Source organism: Heteronotia binoei, chromosome 2 (genome assembly GCF_032191835.1).
Source record: "Heteronotia binoei isolate CCM8104 ecotype False Entrance Well chromosome 2, APGP_CSIRO_Hbin_v1, whole genome shotgun sequence".
In the NCBI taxonomy this organism is placed as follows: Eukaryota; Metazoa; Chordata; class Lepidosauria; order Squamata; family Gekkonidae; genus Heteronotia; species Heteronotia binoei.
In genome coordinates, this window is record NC_083224.1 from 183,188,837 (window position 1) to 183,212,839 (window position 24,003).

Genomic DNA, 24,003 nt, shown 5'->3' on the forward strand with positions numbered 1-24,003 from the left:
TAAGAAGGAATGTTTTAACAGTCTTATCAACTGCTGCATTAGAATGAAAGAATTTTTATAAGACAATATACCAATGGTATCTGACACCACACAGGTTAAATAGGATTTACCACAGCAGTAATATGTGGGAAATGTTGCTCAAGTAAAACAGGTTTTAAGCATAAGTTTTCATAATGCCCACTAGTTAAACCACTTTGGGAAAAGATACTTGATAATAGTACTTAAATAACAGAATATGAAATCCTTTGCTGGGACTTTGATTAAAACACAAAGAATATGTATAGACAGATCAGAGCTTCCCTGCACTCCAGGAAATTAAACCTCAGAGTTCATCATTTCTCTTACAAAAACCAAGCATTCAAGCAGTTACCAATAAAATACCAGGGACAGCAACAGATTTCTTATTTATGTTTTTTCTTACCTTTCCCACATAGCTGATAAGATTTTGTGAAAATGTTGATGACGCTATGTGGACTTCCTTTGGCCAGGCCTTCCCAGGGCCTTGAAACACTCGTCTGCATGGAAATGGGCAGGTACTTTTCTGCTTCTTTCTGGAATTGCTCTATGGGCTCGTAGCCAGTTCTGTCTGCAGCACAGAACTCTTTTTCCTTCAACATCTCAGCTGTCTTCAGAAGCAAGTGCTCACGTGCGTCTCCCTCCTCCTCAGACAGGAGATGATCACTGAGAGGTCCCTCACTTATCGAATCTGTGCTACAGTCATTCAGAGCTACAACTTTACTTTCAGCCTTAGGAAAGCCACTTGGCTTCTTGGATAGGCTTCCTACTATTCCTTCAGATTTCTGTTTGCATGGAAGACCAAGAGCAGCAGTGTGAGGGCTGATGGTCTCTGGGAGTTTTTTAAACTCACTAAGATTTCCCATTCCAGGAAGGTTGTCATCAAAAGTTGTTTGACACACGCAGGTACTCAACATTTCCTGAAGCCTGGCTGAGAAAATGTCATTCTCTTCTCTCACAGGGGGACTGCTGGCCTTCGCCCAGTTGCTTTCACCCTGACTTCCTTGCACCAAGTCATGCCCAGAGTTCCAAACTGCTCCATAATCAATGCCAGTCCCAGCTAACTTCTTGGCTTCGCTTTCAATTCTGCTTGACAAAGAAGCTGCTGTCGCTTTCAGGGCTTCAATGCGGTCCAGTTTACTTTTATACTGATTGATGGTGGGCTGAATAGTAGATGGAATGACTGGCTGAGATGCCAGAGGCGTGGATCCCATAGCTGGGACGTGGCTCCTCCTAGTTGATAACACAGAGTCAAAATCCTTTTGTAAGACACTCATGTGGTCTAGAGACAGGAGTTGGGAAAAGAGGCCTCCACTCAAGACAGCAGAAGGTTGTGGACAAGGTGGCTGGGATTTGGAACTCAGCCTATCTGGATGAATCCATACAGGATCCAACAAATTATTCCTAAAAACCAAGAGATTGAACACTCGTAAGTTTACAAGAGTAGTGTCTGGGAAAACTTGACGCATACACAGAAATCTTTATAACAGGGTTTCCCAAACTTTTCTTTCCCGTGGCCTGGTTAATTTTACACTTCTCCTTTGTGACCCACTAAAATTTGAGGTGGAGCCAGGAGACTGGGAGTGAAGCCGGGAGACGGGAATTATGTCATTTCCTGTGGTGTCAAGGGCCAAGTGATGTCACTTCTGGGGCACACTGAACCAAAACTCCACCTTTACCTGTGTCACTTCCAGAATGTCCACTAGTGGGGCCAGGGCACTAGAAGCCCTGCCACTGTTGCTTCCCCCCCTCCCAGCACCAAGAATCACTTGCAGAGCATCACTTGCAGGAAAAGAAAGAAAGAAGGGGGGCAAAGAAAAAAAAGGCTTCCTTACCATCAGATGACCTCAGCCAGCAATAATTCTGCCCAGGGGTCGTTTGGTAAAAAAAAAAAATAGCTTCTAGAATGCCCACTCCCCGCCCCTATGGGCTGAAAAAAACACACACACCCTTCTTTGCCGCCCAGGCACAGGAAAGCTCATACCTTGAAGAACACTTCATGGGTCTAAAGTGCCAGTGGACACCAGCTTTTCTCTCAAACACTGGGAGGAGGGGAGAAGGAAGGAGAGGCAGCCCAGCTCCTCTCTGCACAACACAGAGACAGGGGAAGGAAGGAAGCCAAACAGAGCTCAGATTTTGCAGCCTGTGTCAGTCTTCAAGGCTAGCTTTTCTCTGCACAACAGAGAGACGGGGGAAGGAAGGAAGCCAAATGGAGCGCAGGCTTTGCAGCCTGTGTCAGTCTTCAAGACTAGCTTTTCTCTGCACAACAAAGAGATGGGGGAAGGAAGGAAGCAGAGCAGAGGTCATGCTTTGCTGGGGGCAGGGCTAGCTTTGCTGGGGGCTGGGCTAGCTTTGGCTTTTCTTGTGACCCGGTTGTGAGGCTTCCATGGTCCGATACTGGGTCACGACCCTGCAAACGGGAAACACTGCTTTATAGCCATTAAACAGGATTTTTCAGTGCTGTGTTTTTTCACTAGCTCCCCTTACATTGAAAGGGAAGGGAGATAAGGACAAGGTGTGTCACATCTGAATAGGGAACACGTGCATAAAAACCAACACGTGAGTGTTACCTGGCAGATAGACTGCACTGTTCAGGCTGTTTGCTGAATTTTACAATATGGGAGAATGCGGTCTTTCAAGTTTTATACTGTTCTAAGATTTTCTTGGTATGCCTGGGTGCAGTATGTTAACAAATATGGAAGGTACTTAGCCCTATGCTTAGGGCTAAGTACCTTCCACATTTGTTAACATACTGCACCCAGGCATACCAAGAAAATCTGAACACTACAGTCCACATAAACTCGGCAAATCTGCATAATTTCTTTCATTTAAAACTATTAAAATTATAATTTATCACTTGTTTTTGCTAGCCATAAACAGACCAAGAAACTGTGCAGAGCACTGAGCCCTAGTTCCCATTCACTGGCACTCATGTAGCTGGCTTCTGAGATTTCAGCAGGCACTGCACATACATTTAAAGCATATAATCACAGTAAACTAGAATCTCAATTTCTTATTAAAACTGAAACCCATAGTTCTTAGAAAACTGGATGGTGCACCCAATACAGCCTTGCACATTCTATAGAGTTCCAGCATATACCCAGCCTTGACCCTTGAGGCCCCAAACTCTTCTATCAGTGTTATGGCACAAAGTCTTCTAGATGCAGTATGCTGAACTGCTGTATTTGAAATATTTCAGTGAGACCGCAGGAAAATGCTAGCTACCTATAATACAACAGTTCTTTCTTAGCGAAAGCCTTTCCTTCAATAGGCTTTCAAAAAGTACTTTTGCTCCCTTACCTAGCAAGAGTATGATGAGGCTCAGACAGAGACATATCGCTACTGGAAGAAGCACTAGGTGGACGTTCCTGAGCCTTGTTTTCTTTGTCAGATTCTCCAGATGGCTGATACCCAGGTTTGGGCTAGAAAGGAAGTGAAAATATGTTAATAAAACAGAAGACTAATTTTAAAGGCAATAAACAAGCGAGTCTAAAAGAAAATTGGCTTAGTCAGTTGGGATTTTGATTTGACAACTGCAATTTTTTTAGAACCAATGCAGTGTAGTGGTTAGCACTGGAACAGGATCTCGATCTCTCTCTCTTTCTAAACCTAACCTACCTCACAGGGTTGTTGTAAGGATAAAAGGGAAGAGGGGAAAATGTTGTAAGCTGCTTTGGGTTCCTATTGGGAAGAAAGGCAGGATGTGAACAGATAAATAAACATTTCAAACCAGGATAAATAAGAATAAAATCCTAGCACTGACATTTTGTTGTGTAAAATATCTCACTGTTCCTAGCAACCACAATGCAATTTATGCTAGGTAGATCGAATGCTTTGCCTACCGCCAAACTGAAGCAGCAATACCCTATTAACCCATTCACTGGCTGCCTGTTTTTGTGCCATGGAATTATTGAGACCACTGGTCATATTTTGTTATTTTGTGACCAGTAGTTCTCCCTGCGAGGAGTTTGGATTTTCTGCATTGTCAGCAAGTACCAATTTCCCATCAAACTTTGGGTAGTTTCCTTTTTCTTGGCTGAGGTTAGTCCTGCATTTATCTGATCTGTGGCCAAATTCTTGTCTAATTTTTGTATGTGCGCGCGCCTGAAAGTCACGGTTGACTTCTGGTGACTCCTAGTGGGGCTTGAACCCTAGAGAGGCGGCTTGCTATGGCCTGCCTCTGCATCTCAGCCCTGCTATTCCTTGGAGGTCTCCCTTCCAACCACTTGCCAGGGTTGGCCCTGCTTAGCTTCTAAGATCTGTCGAGACTCCCTGGGCTATCCCGGTCAGGGCTCTTGTCTAACATTTGGGGCATTCTTCTGCTACATATTAACATGACAATCTTGCAATGATATATGGAGTGTGATTTTATTGTACAGCTCAAGAAAGGTGCAGTCAGTTGGGATTTTATTCCAAAAACTGGAATTTTTTTAGAGTCAACATGGGGTAGTGCAGGGGTGGCCAAACTGCAGTTTGGGAGCCACATGTGGCTCTTTCACATATATTGTGTGGCTCTTGAAACTCCCACCGCCCTGTTGGCTGGCTTAGAGAATGCAATTAAAATTAAAGTTGCTTTCTTTCCACATCTTCCCCTCCCTCATCTTTTCCTTCCTTCCTTGACTTGTGGGTCTCAAACACCTGACATTCATGTCTTGCAGTTCTCTAACACCTGATGTTTATTCTATATGGCTCTTATATTAAGCAAGTTTGGCCACCCATGACGTAGTGGTTAGCACTGGATCAGGATCTCTCTCCATATATTCACTTTTTTAGAACTTTCCAAATTAGATACTAAGAAAAGGACAAGAAGTTACCTGTCACACCTGTTGCTGCCACCCACCTTGTAGGTTGTTTTGAAGACAAGAAATTTTTCAGCTTGGCAACTGATTCAGGATCTTCAAAAACTGCTATTATCCCCAGCAATTTTTTTTTACTGTTCTTAATTTCCATGCTCATTTTTTAACTTTGAAACAAGACATCATTCCTCCCCCCAATAACTATACCTGTGCATCCTGTCTGAGGGGGAGCTGTGGCTCCTCCAGCAAGGCTTGATCTAGGAACAACTTGGTGTAAGTCTCTTGTAGTTGCTTGGACACTAGCTCAGGAGCCGATGCACTCTTTGGCTTATTAGCAAGAGCTTCTCTCTGTTTCTTGTACAGTTCCTGAAGTCTCTTGTTTCTCTGTTCTGTTGCCTCCTTCTGCGCTTTCTTCTGTTCACTCTGCTTCTTCTTCCTCTCTTCTTGCTGTTTAATAATATACTGCCGAACCTCATCCGTATCATAATGGCGCTTCTTAGAAGTGACTTGAGGCTCTTCGTTGGGACCCAGTCTGTCTGGTTTTCTCTTGGTTGGGCTGTGGCTCCTAGTAAATGCAGCAGGCACTTCTGAACTTTGATGTTCTTCATCCATCCTTTGCTTGGTATGCTGAGCCACAGAATCCAGCTGTAGGTCATCAAGAATCCCCTGGATCTCCACTGGCAAGAAGTCCTTATTTACGTGGTCTTCCTTCTGTTTAGTGTTCTTAAGAGCAGCACCTCTCTTCCTCAAGCTAGTCTCCCTTCTCGTTTTACTCTGGGATCGCTTAGGACTTTTTGAGCAGGGTTTTATGACTACATCCCGCATGGCATCAGATTCTGTCTTCACAAAGTGAGTTGCTAGAAGGAGGGAAGGAGGAAGTGTCAGAAATATTTCACTTTGGGTTGTCTAAAGGCTGTGTGAGGTGAGCCACAGGGCTAGTTGGTTGAGGGCAGCGATGGTCTGGCACTCCCATACCCCCACCCCACCTCCCTCCTACTCCTTCATATTCCTGTCACCCAGGGGCTGATGGGTATTTTTTCTTCCACCATCTGGACATTATATTCTATTGCTTATTTTTTTTTGGTATTTAACTGCTGATGTTTGTTTTTTTTTTATGTATTGTATACTTACCTGATATAAGCCACCCTGAGCCCTATTCTTAGGGAAGGGCAGCCAATAAATAGAATTTTAATAAATAATAAGAAGAAAAAGATTGCAGATTTATACCCTGCCCTTCTCTCTGAATCAGAGACTCAGAGTAGCTTACAATCTCCTATATCTTCTTCCCCCACAACAGACACCCTGTGAGGTGAGTGGGCCTGAGAGGGCTCTCACAGCAGCTGCCCTTTCAAGCACAACTCCTGCAATAGCTATGGCTAACCCAAGGCCATTCCAGCAGGTGCAAGTGGAGGAGTGGGGAATCAAACCCGGTTCTCCCAGATAAGAGTTCGCACACTTAACCACTACACCAAACTGGTTCTCTAAATAAAGATTTAGACTCCCAAATTTTTAAAAAATACATTTAATCCCTCAGTTACGATATTTTAGAATACAAGACAGGTTTGGGCATTCAAGCAACCTCTGCAGAGGAATTAGTTTCAAACAACAGGAACACATCAAAGAAGCCTTCTGTTGGTGATCTGTTAATACGAATGGGTTGATAGTCTTAGTTAGCTAATGTGACAAAGAAAAAACTATTGGGAAAATCTCCCTACTGGGAAAAAAACAACACACATCTTCACTGGTCTAGAGCTTGATAAATACTCTCTGTCACTTGCTCAGCAGTTCAGTACTACAACATAATTATTACTCTATATGGTCTATCTGCTGAAGTTTATTATTACGGTATGTTGTTGTTATTTCATTTTATATCACCCACAGCCAAAGCTCTCTAAGTGGTTCACAACAATCATAAAACAGAAAAGGCGCCCTTGTGATTGCACAAATGGGCAATCTGAAACGTAATATTATCAACTGATATTAGCATCAGATTGTTTTACCTGTTTTTAATTGTTTATTTTAATTTATAATGCAATGTATGGGAACTGTTCTGATTTTACTGCTCTGGAGGGAGGGCGGGATATAAATCTAATAAACTTAAACTTATGTCCGAGAAGACCCTCAATTACTAGGAGGGACCTACATGGGTGCCACAATAAATAAGATTAACAAAAAAGTTTATTGTGCACTACTTTGTAGGCGCTTTTAAAAGGAAACTGACAAGAGTTGGACGTAACTAGTATAAAATCTTCTAAATGGAACATTAAAATGCACTCGGAACACACAGAACTCTAACTGGAGTCACAAGACTCCGCCTGCTAAAATCAATAGAGATTGGATCAGCCCTTAAAGGTATCAACAGCCACTACAATACATAGCATTAGCACCAGAATGCCAATAGAACAAAGCGCCATACAAAACACCATGGCAATAAGATTGAAGAGTCCAGACTTTAGCTGAGGAAGGCAGAGTTGAAAAGTAAATTGGGGAGGTACTATAATTAATCCTTTTAATTACGTGAGAGGAAAAGTACTATTCATCTCTGGAAGGCCCTTGAGGAGAAATACAAGTAGTTAAGTTCCAGACCACAGCCTTTTCACTTATTAAAAATGAACTAAACAACATCATGCCAGCTGAGTCCAACCATTACATACAAAGCCTGTTCAGCATGTAGAGGGGATGAGAAATGTAACCCAAGCTATCAAACTTTGGTTAGTCAATGTTTCAGAAGCCAACTGCCTAATTCATTGCTGTGAGGAGTTATTATCTTAAAGTCTACCTTTCTGCCACTATTTCACTATACCTCTACACAGGGTTGCTCTGTCCTAGAGTTCCAGTAGAAGGCAGGGCAAAGGAAAACAGAGGCACAAGTGAGAGAGGTGCATGCTAGGTTGGAAAGTCAGCCTTGCTCTTGTTGAAAGACTGATCTTACAGGTTACATGAAACAACTCAAATGTTTGATATAACAAAGGTCATTTTTTCTAATTTTTTCCCCTGTCCAATCTGGAATAAAAAGGTCATTTTTTCTATCCAATCTGGAATTCATCAACTGCTTTCTGCAGTTACCTGAGAATCATACAACACAGAAGCAGAAATACAGCTCAGCTTACCAGATTTAATGGACCTATCCCTCCCAGTTCTATCAGCAGAAGATGACTGTTTATCTCGTTGCTGAAGTTTAGGTGGTGGACCCAGAACCTTCTTTGCCAATCTTTGTCCCTCCCGCCAGGATGACACATTTATTATGCTCATACTTCCTAAATTAAAAACAAACACACAATAATGAGATATATGTTACTCTTTCAGTGAATCTTGGCTTATGAAGTATTAGTAAGCACGCTGGGCTGACGTGGCTCTTCAACATGCCACTGGGGCACCTACCCCATGTTTAAGGAATGCGGACAAAGCCCTTAAGAACATAAGAGAAGCCATGTTGGATCAGGCCAGTGGCCCATCCAATCCAACACTCTGTCACACAGTGGCCAAAAAAACCAGAGAGTTCCATCTATACCCTGTGGCTAGTAGCCACTGATGGACCTCTGCTTCATAGGTTTATCCAGTCCCCTCTTGAAGCTGTCTATGCTTGTAGTTGCCACCACCTCCTGTGGCAGTGAATTCCATGTGTTAATCACCCTTTGAGTGAAGACGTTCTCTTGCCTAGTGCAGCTTGTGGTTGGCAGGCAGTTTCCACCTTGATGCAGCTGCTGCCAGAACAACAGGTAAATTATGAACCTCCTTGAGGTGCAGACCTCATGCCAGGGGCGGAAGTAAGCGTGGCTCTTTTGGTTGCTGGTAACTGCAAATGTGGCTCTCCACAAGCTGCAGAGTGAGTACCACTGTCTAGCCTAAGTCCACAGAAATCAATTGGCTTGGACTGGAGTTACTTGGCATAGGATTGATTTCTAGCCTTTCAAGAGAGAGGAGGTATTTAAAAGAAAGGATTACATCTACCATATTGGCTGACACCCCCAAAAAGAAAACTATAAACTGAAACCCATATAAAAAGCAATATAGGCCAGTGCTTGGTTAAAAGCGATACTTAAATTCACCTGGCTTGGAGTCAACACCTGGTAGCTCTGTCACTTTTTGGACTTTACGCACTGTTTTGGTTGCTTTTCGCTCCTTACTTTTTTCAGCAGGTATGTCTTTCACAGCAGAATCATCTTCTGAAAAACAGACACGCAAACATAGTTTACCATGCTCACATTCTGCGCAGGAGGAAATTGGAAGAGAAAAGAGGAGAACCAGCATATAACCATGGACTTTGGTTGAGTTGGGCCACTGAGCAACATCTGAATGCAGCCTAGATCTGCTACTTACCTTCTAACTGGAGTGCTAAGTCTCGGCATAGCTCTCTGCTGAGATTCAGAAATTCTTCTTCACGCCACACTTTTCCATCAGGAGTACGAATCTTGGCTTCTGATGGATTGAAACCTAACAGAACAGCAAAGCTATACTGAACCAATCATTTTAAAAAACAAATCAGTTAACCAAAAAGTCAACATTTTATGTGGCTGAAATTAATTACATCAGGAAAAAGTAATATTTTAAGCATCTCACAAAAGTTAACTGGTTTATTGCCACAAGTCAAGAAACCCACAGAATGAAATCTGTGCTATATAAACACAATGAATTTCTGTGCAGAAAAAAACAGCATTTATTATCAGGTATCCAAAAATAAGGTGCAGGAGACGTAGGGGTGTGCATTCGGTTCAGCCGAACCGAATCAATCGCTGAATCACCCCTGATTCAGCTGTATGCGGAATCGCATACAGCCGATTCCAATTGGGGCCCATTATGCGGGAGCTGAGTATAGCTCCCCGTATACTTCCGTATAAATATTCGGAAGTATACAGATGTCAATGCAAAAGGCGGGAAAGTGGCTTCTGCAGCCTCAGGGGAGCTGCTAGCCTCCTTTCCTGCCTTTGGTAGCATTTTCCCCGCCTCTCCCATAGCCTCCCTGGGATCGGGGGGGGGGGGGGGAGGGGGAAGAGGAGCCCCAGCAGCCAATCCAAAGTATGCATTTGCAAAATGCATTGCAAATGCATGCTTTGAAGGGCTTTTGTGTAGCTGATCCTCCAGCCATCAGCAACAATGCTGTTCTTTTGTCTGTGTGTGAGAGAGATTGTTCTGTGCTGGCCCTTGGCCTCAGCCTTACCAGACTTGCTTGGTGTAAGAGAACACGTCTAAAAGGTAAGACGGTCTTGGGGTTCTTGTTTTTATTTTAGTTGGTAAAAGGACTTTTTAAGACTCAGAGTCCCTTTACTTGTCCAGATTTGGGTGGTGGGTACTAGCTTATTTGGGGTTAGGGGGTTCTGCTGGGGTGGGGGGGATTTTGCCATTTTGCCCATATCTTACTTTAGTGAGAGGACTTTAAAAGTGTAGTGTGCTTTTACTTTTCCTGATTTGGGTGGCTTGGATTTCTTGGGGTTAGGGTGAAGGTTTTTTTTGGGGGGAGGGGTTGGTAAAGTTCCTGTATTGTTAAAAGTTAAGTTTTTTACTGTTTTAAAAGGATTCTGTGTTTGATGTGTTGCTGCTTGTTGTGCTTGGCCAGCTCTCCCCATGTTGTTTGGGGCAGGGCTGGAGAGCTGGCATCTGTAGATTGTGGGTTCTGTGGCAGGGAAGCTGGCACCTGGGTGAGAGACCCAGAACCAGCAGGCTTGTTTTGCTTGGCCAGCTCTCCCCATGTAGTTTGGGGCAGGGCTGGAGAGCTGGCATCTGTAGATTGTGTGTTCTGTGGCAGGGAAGCTGGCACCTGGGTGAGAGACCCAGAACCAGCAGGCTTGTTGTGTTTGGCCAGCTCTCCCCGTGTTGTTTGGGGCAGGGCTGGAGAGTTGGCATCTGGGTTTGCTGCAGCCAGGTCTGCAGAGCAGACCTTGAGCAGATTGTGTTTTGTGTGGTGGTGATGTTGGCAACTGGGTTTATATTGGTTCCAGGCCTGCACTGCAAGGTTCATAGAGTAGATAGAGGGATGTAGTGCATTTGGGTCCTATAGAGATTATCTGGTGTGAAGTTAGGTTTGGCTTTGGGTGCCCCAGGAATTGGACCCCCTGGTCCAATTTTTTTTATGGCCTTGTGGGTTTTGTGTGGGACAGTGCCCTGAAGCTGCACAGCAGTTTGGGGGGCTCTCCTCAAAATCTCCTGCTCCCCAGAGCCACTTTTCCCGCGACAATTACAGTGAGGAAGTAGCTCTAATTGGTTTTTTTTCACCATTGGGAGCAGTGTTCCTTTTGGGGTGCCCACAGATGGGTGCAGTTTTTTTGGGCCAGGGGGGTTTCATGCTAGGGAGTCGCCTGAAGCTGCCCTGCAGTTCTGGGGCCTCTCCCTCAAACCCCCCTCTGGCCAGAGCCACTTTCCCCACAGCAATTAAAGTGGAGGAAGTGGCTAATTGGGCTTTCCCCAGCATTGGGCCTTTTGGGGAGCCCAAAGACAGGGACCCCCTGGCCGAATCTTTTTGGGACTTCGGGGGTTTTGTAGGGGAGAGTCCCCTGTGGGTTCCCTGCAGTTTTTGGGGCTCTGCCTCAACCCCCCTGCCCCCCCAGTAGCCTCTAATTATGCCCTATGTTGCCATTGATTTCAATGGCCCATAGGGTATAATGGTGGAATAGGGGCACCCTCTTTGGGTGCCCCTGGAATGGGATCTCCTGGCCCAATCTTTTTGGGACTTGGCAGGGTTGTAGGGGAGAGTCCCCTGCAAATTTTGGGGCTCTCCTTCAAACCCCCTACCCTCCAGGTGGCTTCAAAAACACCCTATTTGCCATTGATTTCAATGGCCCATAGGGAATAACGGGGCCGTATATTCGGAAATAGTCGCGCATCTACCATATATGCGGCTATTCCGACTACGGAATTCAGAAATATACGGGATTCCAAATTTTTTTCCCCCGTATACTTCCAAATCCGTGTAATTCCGAATTATTTTTTTTTGCACATCCCTAGACATTACAGGAATAACTAATCCCTAAAAGGGACCAGTGAAACTTTAATATATTTTACTGATTCCTGAAGAGCCACCTGAATGCCAAAATTGTATTTTATGTCTCTTGCGCACGAGCAGATAGCCAATAATTTCAAATAAGCTGAATTCAAATAAACTAACCTGAAAGAAAAATCTTTCAGGTAAAATGCTGTATTGCTATGACAATCAGAGACAGCATAAAATAGCTTCAAAACATCTGTGAGCAAATAAATCCAACACAGCTTATGACAAAATCTTTAGGGGACACCTGATGTTACTTGGCTCCCGCCAGGAAGAAGGGATGAAAGAAGGGATTAGATGGATGGGCCACGAAGGCCAAGCTAGCTCTGATCAGCTGACCTGTAGGATCTTTGACGGTGGCTTGGGGTTCACAGAGGGCTGGAAGAAAGCGTTTAACAGGAGGTTTGAGGGGTAGAACAAGAGGGAAGGAAACTGGAACCCGCAGGGAATGGTATTTTCGCTCCTACACAAAATTCTCACACTTCCTATTTGTACAATCAAATACACAACACCTGTATCAGAGCAAGGAAAATGCAAGTAGAGCCAGAAAAAGCAAAAAGAATTATGAATGTTCATGTATTTCAATGGGGTAGAATTCTAACCAAACTACTACAAGCGTTGCAATAGCAGTCAGTGGCTTAACATACCAATACGATGTATCTTTGCCTACACAAAGTCAGAGACTACGTACCTTTATATGAGGGAGCAGGAGGTGCAGCTGCCACTTTTCTGACTTTAGGGGTTACTGTATTTTCTGCTGCTCCAATGATTACTGGTTGATCAACATAGTCCCGAAACTTTCCTCTACAATTCACTTCTTCTTGAAATTCCCACTGCTTTCTAATCCGCTCCTTCAGTTTTTCCAGCTTAGCATCATGCTGGTGACGCTTTAAGATGTCTAGTCTGTGGGCACTGGAGGTACTCACAGTGGAAGCTGAAGATTCAGCCAACTGTGGGTCTTTCGATTCAGTATCTGGGACTGTGGTACTAAGAGACGTTTTAATGTACTCATCCCTAGATCCCTCCGTCTTTTCCTCCTCTGATCTTGTAGGAGGACTTACAGCTTTAAAGAAAGAATCTGAGTTCTGCAAGGCATTGATTGCTGGTCGGTCATTCAAATATCGAACAAAAGTTTCATCTGCAGAAGATGGGCTTCTGAAATCTCCATTTTGCAAATCTGGTTCATCTTTTTCATAGGCCACATGACTCATTTCTTCAGTCTTCTTCCCTGCTTCGAGCTTCAAACACATCTCCTCCAACTGGCAAGAGGTTTTATATGACGGGGACCACTGTGTGTCCCTAGGAAGAGAGGCATATTGCACTATAAACACAGTGTGGGAAGTTGTATGCAACTCTGATCAAGCTGTATTAGACCCCAAAGAAAAGTTATCTGGAGCTTTTAAAAGAAAGAACTGCTTTTACAGAGCAAACATCCAGTTCCTAAATTATCTCTTAATATGATTCAATTTCATACAATGCAATCTTTACTAGAAACTAAGCCCAGATTATTATTATTATTATATTTTATTTATATCCCACTTTCCCCAGAGATTACTCCCTGGTTAAAGAATCTTTAAAAACATTTTCCCTCTTAAAGACATGTTAATGCCCTGCTACAGTATGAACAAGTAATCTAGGATTCTGTAAGCAAGCCAACTTCCCCATCTCCCTCTCAACAATTCATACCTCTTAGAGTATACTCAGTCCTCATCGTGCTGGGTTGTTTTTTTGTTTTTGGCGGGCTGAGTCTTTTGGTTAATTTGTAGTCATATTTTTTCTGCATTTCAAGAACTCCTCGTGAATGATTACACCTGATTTTCAACTAATGGCTTGGATGGGGGGTAATGGAACCCTCCTGCTAGGTTGCAAGCCCTGAGAGACCTGCCACTTTTTGCTGTTATTAGGAAGCATCAGTTGCACAAGCAGCAAGGATGTCACGCCTCCTGCCTCCCTTTGCATGCATGCTGACAACAGCAGAAAGACTGAGACATAAGGGCACTTGCAGTTCTAAGTCCAAGTACTTTAGTGGACCCATCAGTGGAAAAGATCCTTCCTTGCCCTTGGCTTAATCCTTACTAGAGTACACCTGGTGCTTGCCTTTCCTATGCCCAGCAATTTTGATCTGCTGTCCATGGTCCTGCCCTTTTCACAGGCAAGGTTGTAAACTCTGCCTCCCTTCTTCCTGTCACATGCCAGTAGTTCAGTAGATCCCAAAAGGATAAAGATCAATGATCAAACTTGTCTGCGGACAGCCTGGTTTTCTACTTTCCTTGCTGGCATAAACTACCCATTTTACTACTAATAAACACTAGTAATTTATTTTAAACAGATTTTTTTTTTAAAAAAAACCCATTTATTTATAAAAAAAGAATAAACCAGGGGTGGCCAAACTGCGACTTAGGAGCCAAGTGTGGCTCTTTCACACACACTGTGTGGCTCTCAAAGCCCCCACCACACCATTGGCTGGCTTGGAAAAGGCATTTGTCTCTTTAAATCACTTCTCCAAGCCAAGCCAGCCAATGGCTTGGAAAATGCATTTAAAGTTAAAATTGCTTTATTTCCTTCCTTCCTTCCATCCGTCCATCCTTCCTTCCCTCAGCTCTCAAACATCTGACGTTTATTCTATGTGGCTCTTACATTAAGCAAGTTTGCCGACCCCTGCAATCAACCAAAAGCTGGTCCAAACTTGGGACTTCAAAACCAATTCAAAATTTTCCTTAAAAAAGAACAAGATGGCAAGCACTACACTTGTAATTTGGTTTTATCAACATGATTGCAAAATATCAAATTTTTTTGCCATACAGACCTAAATGAAGCAAGGGGCTCACGGAATTCAACATGTCCACTCTTTTTTACATTACTATCCAAAGTGGTAGCACGTAGAGGGCAGCGGGGAGACCTCTCCTTTTTTTGACTGGAAGACCTGCAGGCTGAAGGGAAAACCACAGATGTAGGTATCTGCAATGCTCTTGGGATTCCATTATTGCTTAAATATAGTAAGTAATAGTAAGCTTGATAGAAGCAATACAATTTTATTGCCATCCTAAAAAGTCACAAGTGAAGGTGCCAGATGTGCCTCAAAAGGGGAGACATCCCATAATTGTGAAGCTGCTACCAAAAAGGCCCCATCACACTATCACCAGAAAAACCTGTGATAAAAAAGACAGACAAAGAATAGGATCTGGGCTCTGGTAAAATTCTTAAAGCTCTTCTGCTGAGGACTCAAAAGCTTTTTTGGACAATTGTTTCTCAGACATTGTCTCATCTGATAAGACTCTGCATGGGACACTTGCTGCTACAAGGGAAATTCCTCTGCAGACACAAGAATCTTCCCCTCCAGGATTCTGTAAACTCTCATTCATCTGAGGTAGTCAACTTCCCCATCTGACCCTCAGCTTGGGCTGTTGGATGACAAAGGAGTAAAAGAGCTGTGTAAGGAAAGTGGAAAGATGCTGGAGAAGCTGAATTTCTTTTCATCTGTTATCACCAATACTCCATCTAAGCTATGGAGCCTTGTGAGCAAAAATTCTACTTTGTGAGCTACTGGAATTAAAGTTGTGAGTGAGCAATTTGGCTACTGCATCAATTAGTTTGCTCTGGAGCTATCCTTCCTGAGCTAAGACAAAAATGTGTGAGCTAGAGGCAAAAAAAGTGCGAGCTAGCTTACACTAACTCATCTTAGAGGGAACACTGGTTTTCACCCTGGAAAATTGCATGGGGGGGCATATATTTCACATCTTAAGCATGAAGTCAATTTGTGGATATGAGAGATGAAACTGTAGTACTACTAGGAAAATTACAAGCTAGTCTGTCTCTAGCTTCAGATGGCATACACCCAAGGGATCTTAAGGAACTTGAATCTGAAAATTTTGACCTTCTAACCAGTACCTGTAATTTGTTGCTAAAATTTGTCACTAAAATCAGTCTTGCTGGGGAGGCAGAGAGTACTAAAAATGTTACACTGATTTTTAAGAAAAGGCACAGAGTGGATCTGAGTAATCACAGGCCAGTAAGCCTAACACCCTAATAGCCTAACAAGAGTCACTGGAAAAGACCATGCTAGGAAAACAGCAGGAAAAGAGGAAGACCCAACATGAGATGTATTGCCTCAATCAAGGAAGCCATGGTCTGCATTCTCAAGACTCGAGCAAGACAGTTAGCAAAAGGACATTTTAGGGTTGCCATAAGCCTGAAGTGACTGGACAGCACTTAACTCATATGCACAAGCAAGCCTAACATCTGTTCCAGGTAGATCAGGAAAAACTGTAATTAAAAAAAGAATTCCTAAGCACAAAGAGGAACAAAAGACTGCAAAATGAAAATCAGTGCAGCTTCTGCAAAGGGAAATCCTGCCTCTCCAACATTTGGGCATTTTTCAAACAAGGCAGACGAGCATGTGGATAAGGATAATCCAAACGGTATTATGCACAAAAACTTCTGAAACGGTTTGACATGGTTCTTCACTAAAGACTTCAGAGTAAACTTTGAAGTCGTGGAAAAATATGGGCCCTCTCAGTTGCCTTCTTCAAAGCTGTTAAGACAATTTTCCCCTAGTACTTGTGATCAATTTATTTTTCTCTGCCACCATCATCATTACAGGCTATGGTTAAATTGACCCATAGCCTTGGAAAAAAATCAGGTTCTGGATATGGCACATCCAAAAATCTTAATTCTGACCTTTGAATTAAAGATCCCCATAGGGCGAGGAGTGGCACTAGTGAGCAGCAAGTTGCTTATTTCACATATACCTCCAATAAAAGCCAGCCCCAAACCTCTGCTCTAGAAGCCTGACATTATACATCTATAAAGAATAATTTGAAAGAGAAGATAAACCTTTGGAAGTCTCCAATATCCCTTTCCAAGATTCTATAAGCTCTCACAAGCTTTGGAAACCTAGTTTCCCATCTCCCAGATTTGTCAATGCAATGTCTTATTTTTCTGCCTAACTGGGGAATCCTTGAGTAAGTAAAAACTCCTGCTTTCTCAGCAAGTGGCCTTGTTATATGGCTTTTGTCATCCTTACAGGAGCTAACCACAGAGAAAGGACTGGAAAAATTGCCTGAAATTATTTTTTATGCTTATTTCTATGGTGCTGCCAAATATCACTATGATCAGCACCTAGACAGAAACCACATAAGGAAAGATTTGCAAGAGATGCTCTTCCTGTTGCAGGATATTATGATGATTCCCAAAAGGAGTACTGGCTCCTACACTCAAACATTTCATCTGCATTAAAGCCACAGATAGCTCACGACTAGCAATTCAATTTGAAGTCATAATTGTCCACAAACCTATTTGTGAGGAAGGATCATTCACCTCTGTAATACATACCTTTTCTACTTATTTTCCTGGTTGTACTGGCAGATGGCTTCTTGGCATCCATGACGGAATCTAGCACAGCTGTGCTGGTAGGAGCTACTTCCAACTTGTTTTCAATGTGTCGCAGCTAAGGTTTTAATATATATATAAAGCACACAATTAAAGTGACTAAAAACTCTTCTTGCATACATAAGCAAACAGCAGACAAATGACTGGGTTATAAATTGTTTGATCTGCACCACGGACAGCTGAAAAATTCTCAAGTAAAACAGAGTAGAGTTGGGCTGAGAACTCTTTAGTCATCCTTTACTCAATCTTGCACAGACTGGCATCTACCTCATGATCAAGCCACATGTAATGCAGTGAGATTTCCTCCTGTGAGCTTTTTAAACTTCAAGACAGAATGAGACTGAATTAAGAAGACTGTTAAGGGTACACGCACATTGGGGAGGGACCTTAATCTCCTCCTGTCTCTCTCCCACCCTGTCCCCTCCCTGTGCCTCATTTCTTTGAGATTTTTCTCCCAGCCTGGCTCAATACCAGAAGCAAACCAAGTTATGAAAAAGTACTCAATTTACTTAAGTATAGCATTCCCCCTCCCTCTCCCTGCTTTAGATGTGAAATTCAGCAGCTCGTTTATAAAATATAGAAGGACCTCCCAGAGGAAGACACACCTACTTCATGCAGAAGACAGAGGGGTATATGGGTAGCTCCACAAATTGTGACCTGCCCTCCCATGATCTCAACTGGACCAGTAAATCAATGGCCCTGCCTTCTTGCTAAATATGCTGCCTTCCCATTGGCTTTTTATTTATATATCATTTGTGTCCACCAAGCCATGCTGCCTACATTCGTGGATTGCCAGACACCTCATTTTGCCCCTCAGCAACTGATGATTTTAACTGTATATAAAATGGGGACCCTTGCTTTTCTATCTACCTGAAATGAGGCAAAAAGATTCCTTTGGGTAAGAAGGATACTCCTGGAAAATGCTACTGAAATTAGCCTGGGGGAGAGAGTTAGAGGTGAAATGAAAAGCCAGAACTAAATATCTAAAGCCAGATCAGATTTATACAAAAGAAATACCGAATTTTTTAAAAGATGGGTGCATCACTACTTTTCACAGCTTCAGTTCAATATCTTATCTAGTGAAACACAAATCTCCTTGGTATGGCACCTTTACAGTGAGTGATATGGCATATATTGAATGGAGCTGCACTCTTTTCTGCCTCTAGGAGTGGCTCCTGCTTCAGCACCATCAGTCCCAATAAGGACACTTATTCATAAGCAATATCGGAATGACAGGGCATAGAACTGGGGTATTAGAACTGAAAGGGACAGACTAGTTTTAAACATGGCATTATGTGTGCATGTGTACATCAATGTTCCCTCTAAGGTGCCAGAGTCTTGTGAGCAAAAATTCCACTTTGTGAGCTACTGACATTAAAGTTGTGAGCTACTGGCACTAAAGTTGTGAGCTACTGTATAAATCAGTGTGCTCTGGGGTCATCCTTCCTGAGTTAAGACAAAAATGTGCGAGCTGGAGACTAAAAATCTGTGAGCTAGCTTATGCTAACTCAGCTTAGTGGGATCACTGGTGCATATATATGCATGCATTTGTGGGTAGCCTTTTCCTGATGTGTTATCTGCAGTTCACAATGGCAGGAATGTGAGTAAAGATGTCCAATACATGGAAATTCTGTATTGCTGAAAGACACACATCTGAATTTTCCACTGTTCTTGAATGCCCCAAGTCACTCAAAAAATTATCACTTTTCCTTTAATAAGTTTAGAACTGTGAAAAAAGTTATATCCACTATGACTGTCGTGGGGTTTCACATATTTTAGTACTAAAATATATATATACTTACCGCTGCTTTAGTCTGTGAAAAAGCATCCCACGCTGTAGTTAAGTCTGCAGAAAGAATTCCAAACAAGACCCCTTTTAATTCAAAGATCACTTTATGACAAATATTTAGCATGGCTATTTTTAATAGTCAATACTATAGTTACAGTCTGCATTTAGTTGCTGCATGAATTACTAGGCATTTTCATCTGAACAGAAAATGCCTATTTTCAAGAAGAAAAAAGCTATCAAAAGTTCATACTTTTAACATGAAACAAATTACACTTTGTAAATTATTGCAAATACTTTCTGGTGCATATCTGCATCAAAATGAACTTTCATATGAAGACAGTATATGAAGCAGTCCCCCTTCAAGCTTAAAACTGTTCAGGTATTTTTAAAAAGACGCTAACAAAAAATTATTAATGAGGCAGTCAAAATATGCTTCTGCTAGAAGGTTTTAATGTCTCATACCACTGATGAGGTCAGAAGGGTAAAACATGACCAGGCAATGTTTTATTGTGCCTAGATCCAGCTCAGCCAAAAATCCCAGGGAACAATTGGGATTCGGAGTCCTATGAGCTGCTCTGAAAGCCAATTGCAACAGAAAAGAGCAAAACGAATCTAAGTAAATTCTTATGTTTTAATCTTGCTGTCACATATTTCTACATATGTAAGACCATTTCTTGCGTTAGCACACGTTTAATACTTTGGCCTTGTTTCAGATTTCTGCAATCCTAATCCTATTACATTGTTTATTAGATGCCTCCTGGTCGTACTGATTTACATTATACAATCCGCTTTGAGTTTCAATGAGAAAAGCAGACAACACACAAACATCTGAATCAACCTGTTTTCTTCTACAAGATGCAGACAGCTTTAAAAATTACTTTGTCACAAGTCATAGAGCAACGATTAAAAGTGATGCCATTCCTTCTAAAGGAACTGTGATTAGAATCGTACCATCAATACCATTCTGTGCAATATTTATTGAGAAGTTTGCAAAAGCCAACCAAGGCAGATAGAGAAAGCCAGCATCCTGTGGTCTGGCCGCTTTTCCTGCACTATTAGCCATTTGTGTTCCAACACAGAGCTGGAAAACTACTGTTCCATACACAGCAAGCTGTGTGGCACAGACACATGCCAGGCTGCCAATGTTTAAAGAATCTGGCAAAGCAGTTTACAAAATCGGGACATAACAAAAGAAACTCATACCTCTGATGGAATCCCTGTTGAGGGAGGACCTTGGATTTTGTAAAGGCACCTCATTTTGTTTGTTGCTCCACATCTTGCCAGTTCACCTGTAATACACACAAACGTTTACAAAATCAGAGCACACCAGTACATTCAATTTGGAAACGTATAATTTTGATTTAGGCAAGGAGGGGGAACTAACTAGATTAAATCCTGCAAAATGTGTTCAGTTCAACATGATCATTAGAAAATGCAACATAAGACAAATCTCCTGCTGGGTCAGACCAAGATCCACCCAAATCCATCACCCCATTTTGAAAAGCAGCCCTGATGCTTCTGAAATCTCACTAATGCAGGACAGGACTATGATTCCAAAGTCCCACTTGTCACCAACCACCTGGCATTCACAGCAAAACTACCTCTGCCGTGGAGGCTCTATCTGGTATTTGTAACTTACCAGCAATATTCCAGACAGCCCAATCATTCCTGCCACAGCATCCCTCTACATTAAAAACCTGATGTGGCATCATAGTATTCATTACATCTAGTCAGTCACTACAGAAAGGTATAACTGGGTCGGAAAGTAAAGCTAAGCCTTATAAGTACTGCTAAATACTGACAATATACAACAATGTTGTTGAAATACAATGTATGTGTATGCTTTTAATGGAGACTGTGAAATATGAGAGCAAGAATATTCCAAACAAAATTTTTAAATTGAGTTATTTGTAGAAAGTAGTCCACAAAGCCTAATTTTGCCTATAAACAAGTGGAGAGAACCAACAAAATGCAACACTAGCAGTAGGAGTATCTATTCGGCACTATCCGAGTCAAAAGTTATAGCCGGAAAATACCTTATTGGTATTTATCAGCTATTCTTTCAGCTGGGTATTGAGAGGGGTATGTTTTTGGTTACTGAGCACAGCCAATCCCAGATAATCAAAAAAAAAAAGGGATTATCTGGGAAAACAGGACAGCCACAGTTAAACAGTGTTTAAGGAACGTGCATTCCTTTTAAACACCATTCTACGTGAAGCTGCAGCTTCACAAACACATTTAAAGGGACTGCAACACCTTTAAATGCCTCTGACCACATTACAGCCTATGGGGACCATTACAGTCAATGATGCCTAAATGCTATAATGGGGAATCTATCTGGGGGGGTATTTGGGGGCCAAGGGGGCTGTTTTTTGAGGTAGAGGCATCAAATCTTCTAAGACAGCTAACTTCTGTTGAAATAAATTAGTTGACAGCCATATCCATGCAGAGTTGTATGGGCATGCTAAAATTAGTATGTCAAAAGCTGTCAATGCCTTTGGGGTTTTTCTTAAATTTAAGCAATGTAGGTGAAACTACACGCTACATTATCTTTTTTATAGGCACTGATTTGCATTTGTTCTGTTGGGACATAAAATGCTTGTTCACTCAGTATAAGTCTAAAACAAACATGCTGAATCTGATCATGTTCTATGTAGACCTCAGATTCAGTAGGAGCTCACAGGAGCACAGCTCCTGAACCTTTCTGAGGGTTCCCCCTCCTCTTCCCCACCTACCTTGTCCTTTGAATAGTAGGTGCAACTGCATAATAATCCCTGGATTAGGAGAGCGGGCAGCCTGCTAGCCACCAGGGGCTTTGCCCACACCCCCAGCAGCCCTGGAGAAGCCCACACCACCCTTTCTCCACTTCTTATGTGATTCTGGGTGCTGGGTGGCTTGCTGGCCTTTTGACTGTGGAGGGGGGTGTGTCCAAGGAGAGCCCCTGGTGAGCGAGGTCTGCTTGGGCTGGCTGGATCTCTAGCCAGCTCAAGAAGGTCTCGCTCGCCCAGGGCATTCCTTTCTTGCATCGGGTTGCTTTTAGCTGGGGGGGCGGCATATACTAATGAGTTATGCTAATGAACTTCACCACCTATTTTTCTACAAAATGACCTCTGAGTCACAGGATATATTTTTCAGGAAACATGCATTTATATAAAATATTTACAAATTGCTTTTCTGTCAAGCACATTATGCTCCACATGTCATATTTTTAAATAATATCTACTATGACCAATACTGTTGTGGAAAGCATTTAGTATTTCAAGATGCAATTTTGTGCAAAGCAAAAAAATCTTGAAAGGGAGGATTACTGTCTAGCCATCCGGGTAATCCAGCTGTGTTCTTCACAGTCAAACTTAATTCTGATGAATAAGTAATGCAAGTTGACAAAACGGCTCACTCAATTTGCATCTTCTTATCAAAGTGTGTGTTAAAAAAACCCTAATTTTTTTCATGACTGGGGAGCACAACAGAAAGACCAGACAAGGAACAAGCATTAGGGTTGAGAGAGTACATTCTCAAAAAACACTTAATGTAAATCAGTTGCACTTTAACACAGTATAGCTACTTGTAGTCAAAATAGTTATAAAGCAGTAGAAAACAGAGATAGGGGCAGGCAGGTGCTCCATCTCACCAGTGCATGTGTAGGAATGGAACAGGCATTATATTGTCATGCTTTGCAGTTCCCCTGCTATATATAGCTAAGTGCTGCTGGAGGAGGCATGGAAACACCACAGGTAAGTTACACAAAGAAAAAGTGAATTCAACATGGACTTGCAGCATTTGACAGAAGCCCTATGTTGAATGTTATATTTAGTTCCATCCACAGAAATCTCATCAATTGAAACTTTTGTACTTACTGCCCCAAAAGGTTCAAGCTTTCCCCCCACAATTTGGAGAACATTTTGAGAAGCTCATTTCCCCACCACCCAACAGTCAAACACAGTTATGATTCAGCACTACAGAATTAGTTTCTAAATAGAAATTAATATATTAGTATTAGTTTTTAAAGTGAAAAGCTGAGTTCCCTTACATAAAGCAACATTAAAAGGCATAGGTCTCATGTGATCTATCTATCTATCTATCTATCTATCTATCTATCTATCTATCTATCTATCTATCTATCTATCTATCTATCTATCTATCTCCACCCCCTTTAAAAATTATACACATTTCAGAAGACAGAACAAAACAGATCATGCAAATATTGTGTGCAACTGATAAGATTACGAAAAAAGGTAAAGTTTAAGTCCCTATAAAATCAGATGGCAATAAAACTGAAAAGCTAACTAGACTACCAAAAACCACAGACGCCAAAAAAGTTTTCACATCACTTCTAGAAAAATAGCTTTCAATCCATGACTTGGTGGGAGGATCAAAGCCTATGGACATGTAAAAGGTTCTTAAAAAGACAAAAATTCTGCCTAAGACAAATTGGAGCAACATGCATTCCTCTTTCCTGAAGGCACACCTGAAGGGCTTATCAGTTACTTGTTGATTATAAAAAACATTTGCTTTTAGGATATTTTAACACAGTAATCCATTCTAGACCATTAGCCTATATATTGTACCTTTAATCTTTAATCATTTGCTTTTCTTATTGTTTTACTTGTTCAATACTGATAAATTATTTAAGGAACATGGACTTATCTACATAATAAGGCACAGACATTACAAATTACTATTTTGGTGCCCCCACATTGCAGAATTTTGATCTGCACAGCTAGACTTATCAAATGCCACTGGATATGATTGGGAAGGGGTGAGGAGTTACTTGAACAATCTCCTTAAAATGCATGCTCAAAGATCAGGATAACACAGAGCACTAGATGAAGGTAGGTGTGAAAGGGACTGTTCCTCTTTAGGTATATTCTTGGCCCCTTCCCTCAATATTCATTTTTAAGAAAGCAGTCTCCGACCTTTTTACTGAGATGAAAGAAAAAAACTGCAACTAAATCCCTCACCAACCAAGTGTTCACTGAGAAATAATCTATATTCTCTTGCCAGAACACTGGAAAGTGATTGAAACGCTGAAATAA

The 24,003-nt window shown here is 42.0% G+C and overlaps 1 protein-coding gene across 1 annotated transcript in view; it reads right to left on the bottom strand.

The window, feature by feature from the left end:
• The window catches only part of CEP350 (centrosomal protein 350), an 83,704-nt gene that overhangs the window by 53,859 nt on the left and 5,842 nt on the right, over positions 1-24,003 (bottom strand). Inside the window, exons 2-12 of the mRNA XM_060232610.1 lie at positions 20,171-20,256; positions 18,981-19,024; positions 17,122-17,236; positions 14,597-14,720; positions 12,482-13,089; positions 9,132-9,245; positions 8,861-8,977; positions 7,922-8,068; positions 5,019-5,668; positions 3,316-3,437; positions 422-1,419 (exon numbers count right to left, since the gene is read on the bottom strand). Coding sequence (XP_060088593.1) covers positions 422-1,419; positions 3,316-3,437; positions 5,019-5,668; positions 7,922-8,068; positions 8,861-8,977; positions 9,132-9,245; positions 12,482-13,089; positions 14,597-14,720; positions 17,122-17,236; positions 18,981-19,024; positions 20,171-20,243 — 3,112 coding nt within the window. The 5' untranslated portion in view covers positions 20,244-20,256. The remainder of the gene's footprint in view (positions 1-421; positions 1,420-3,315; positions 3,438-5,018; positions 5,669-7,921; positions 8,069-8,860; positions 8,978-9,131; positions 9,246-12,481; positions 13,090-14,596; positions 14,721-17,121; positions 17,237-18,980; positions 19,025-20,170; positions 20,257-24,003) is intronic.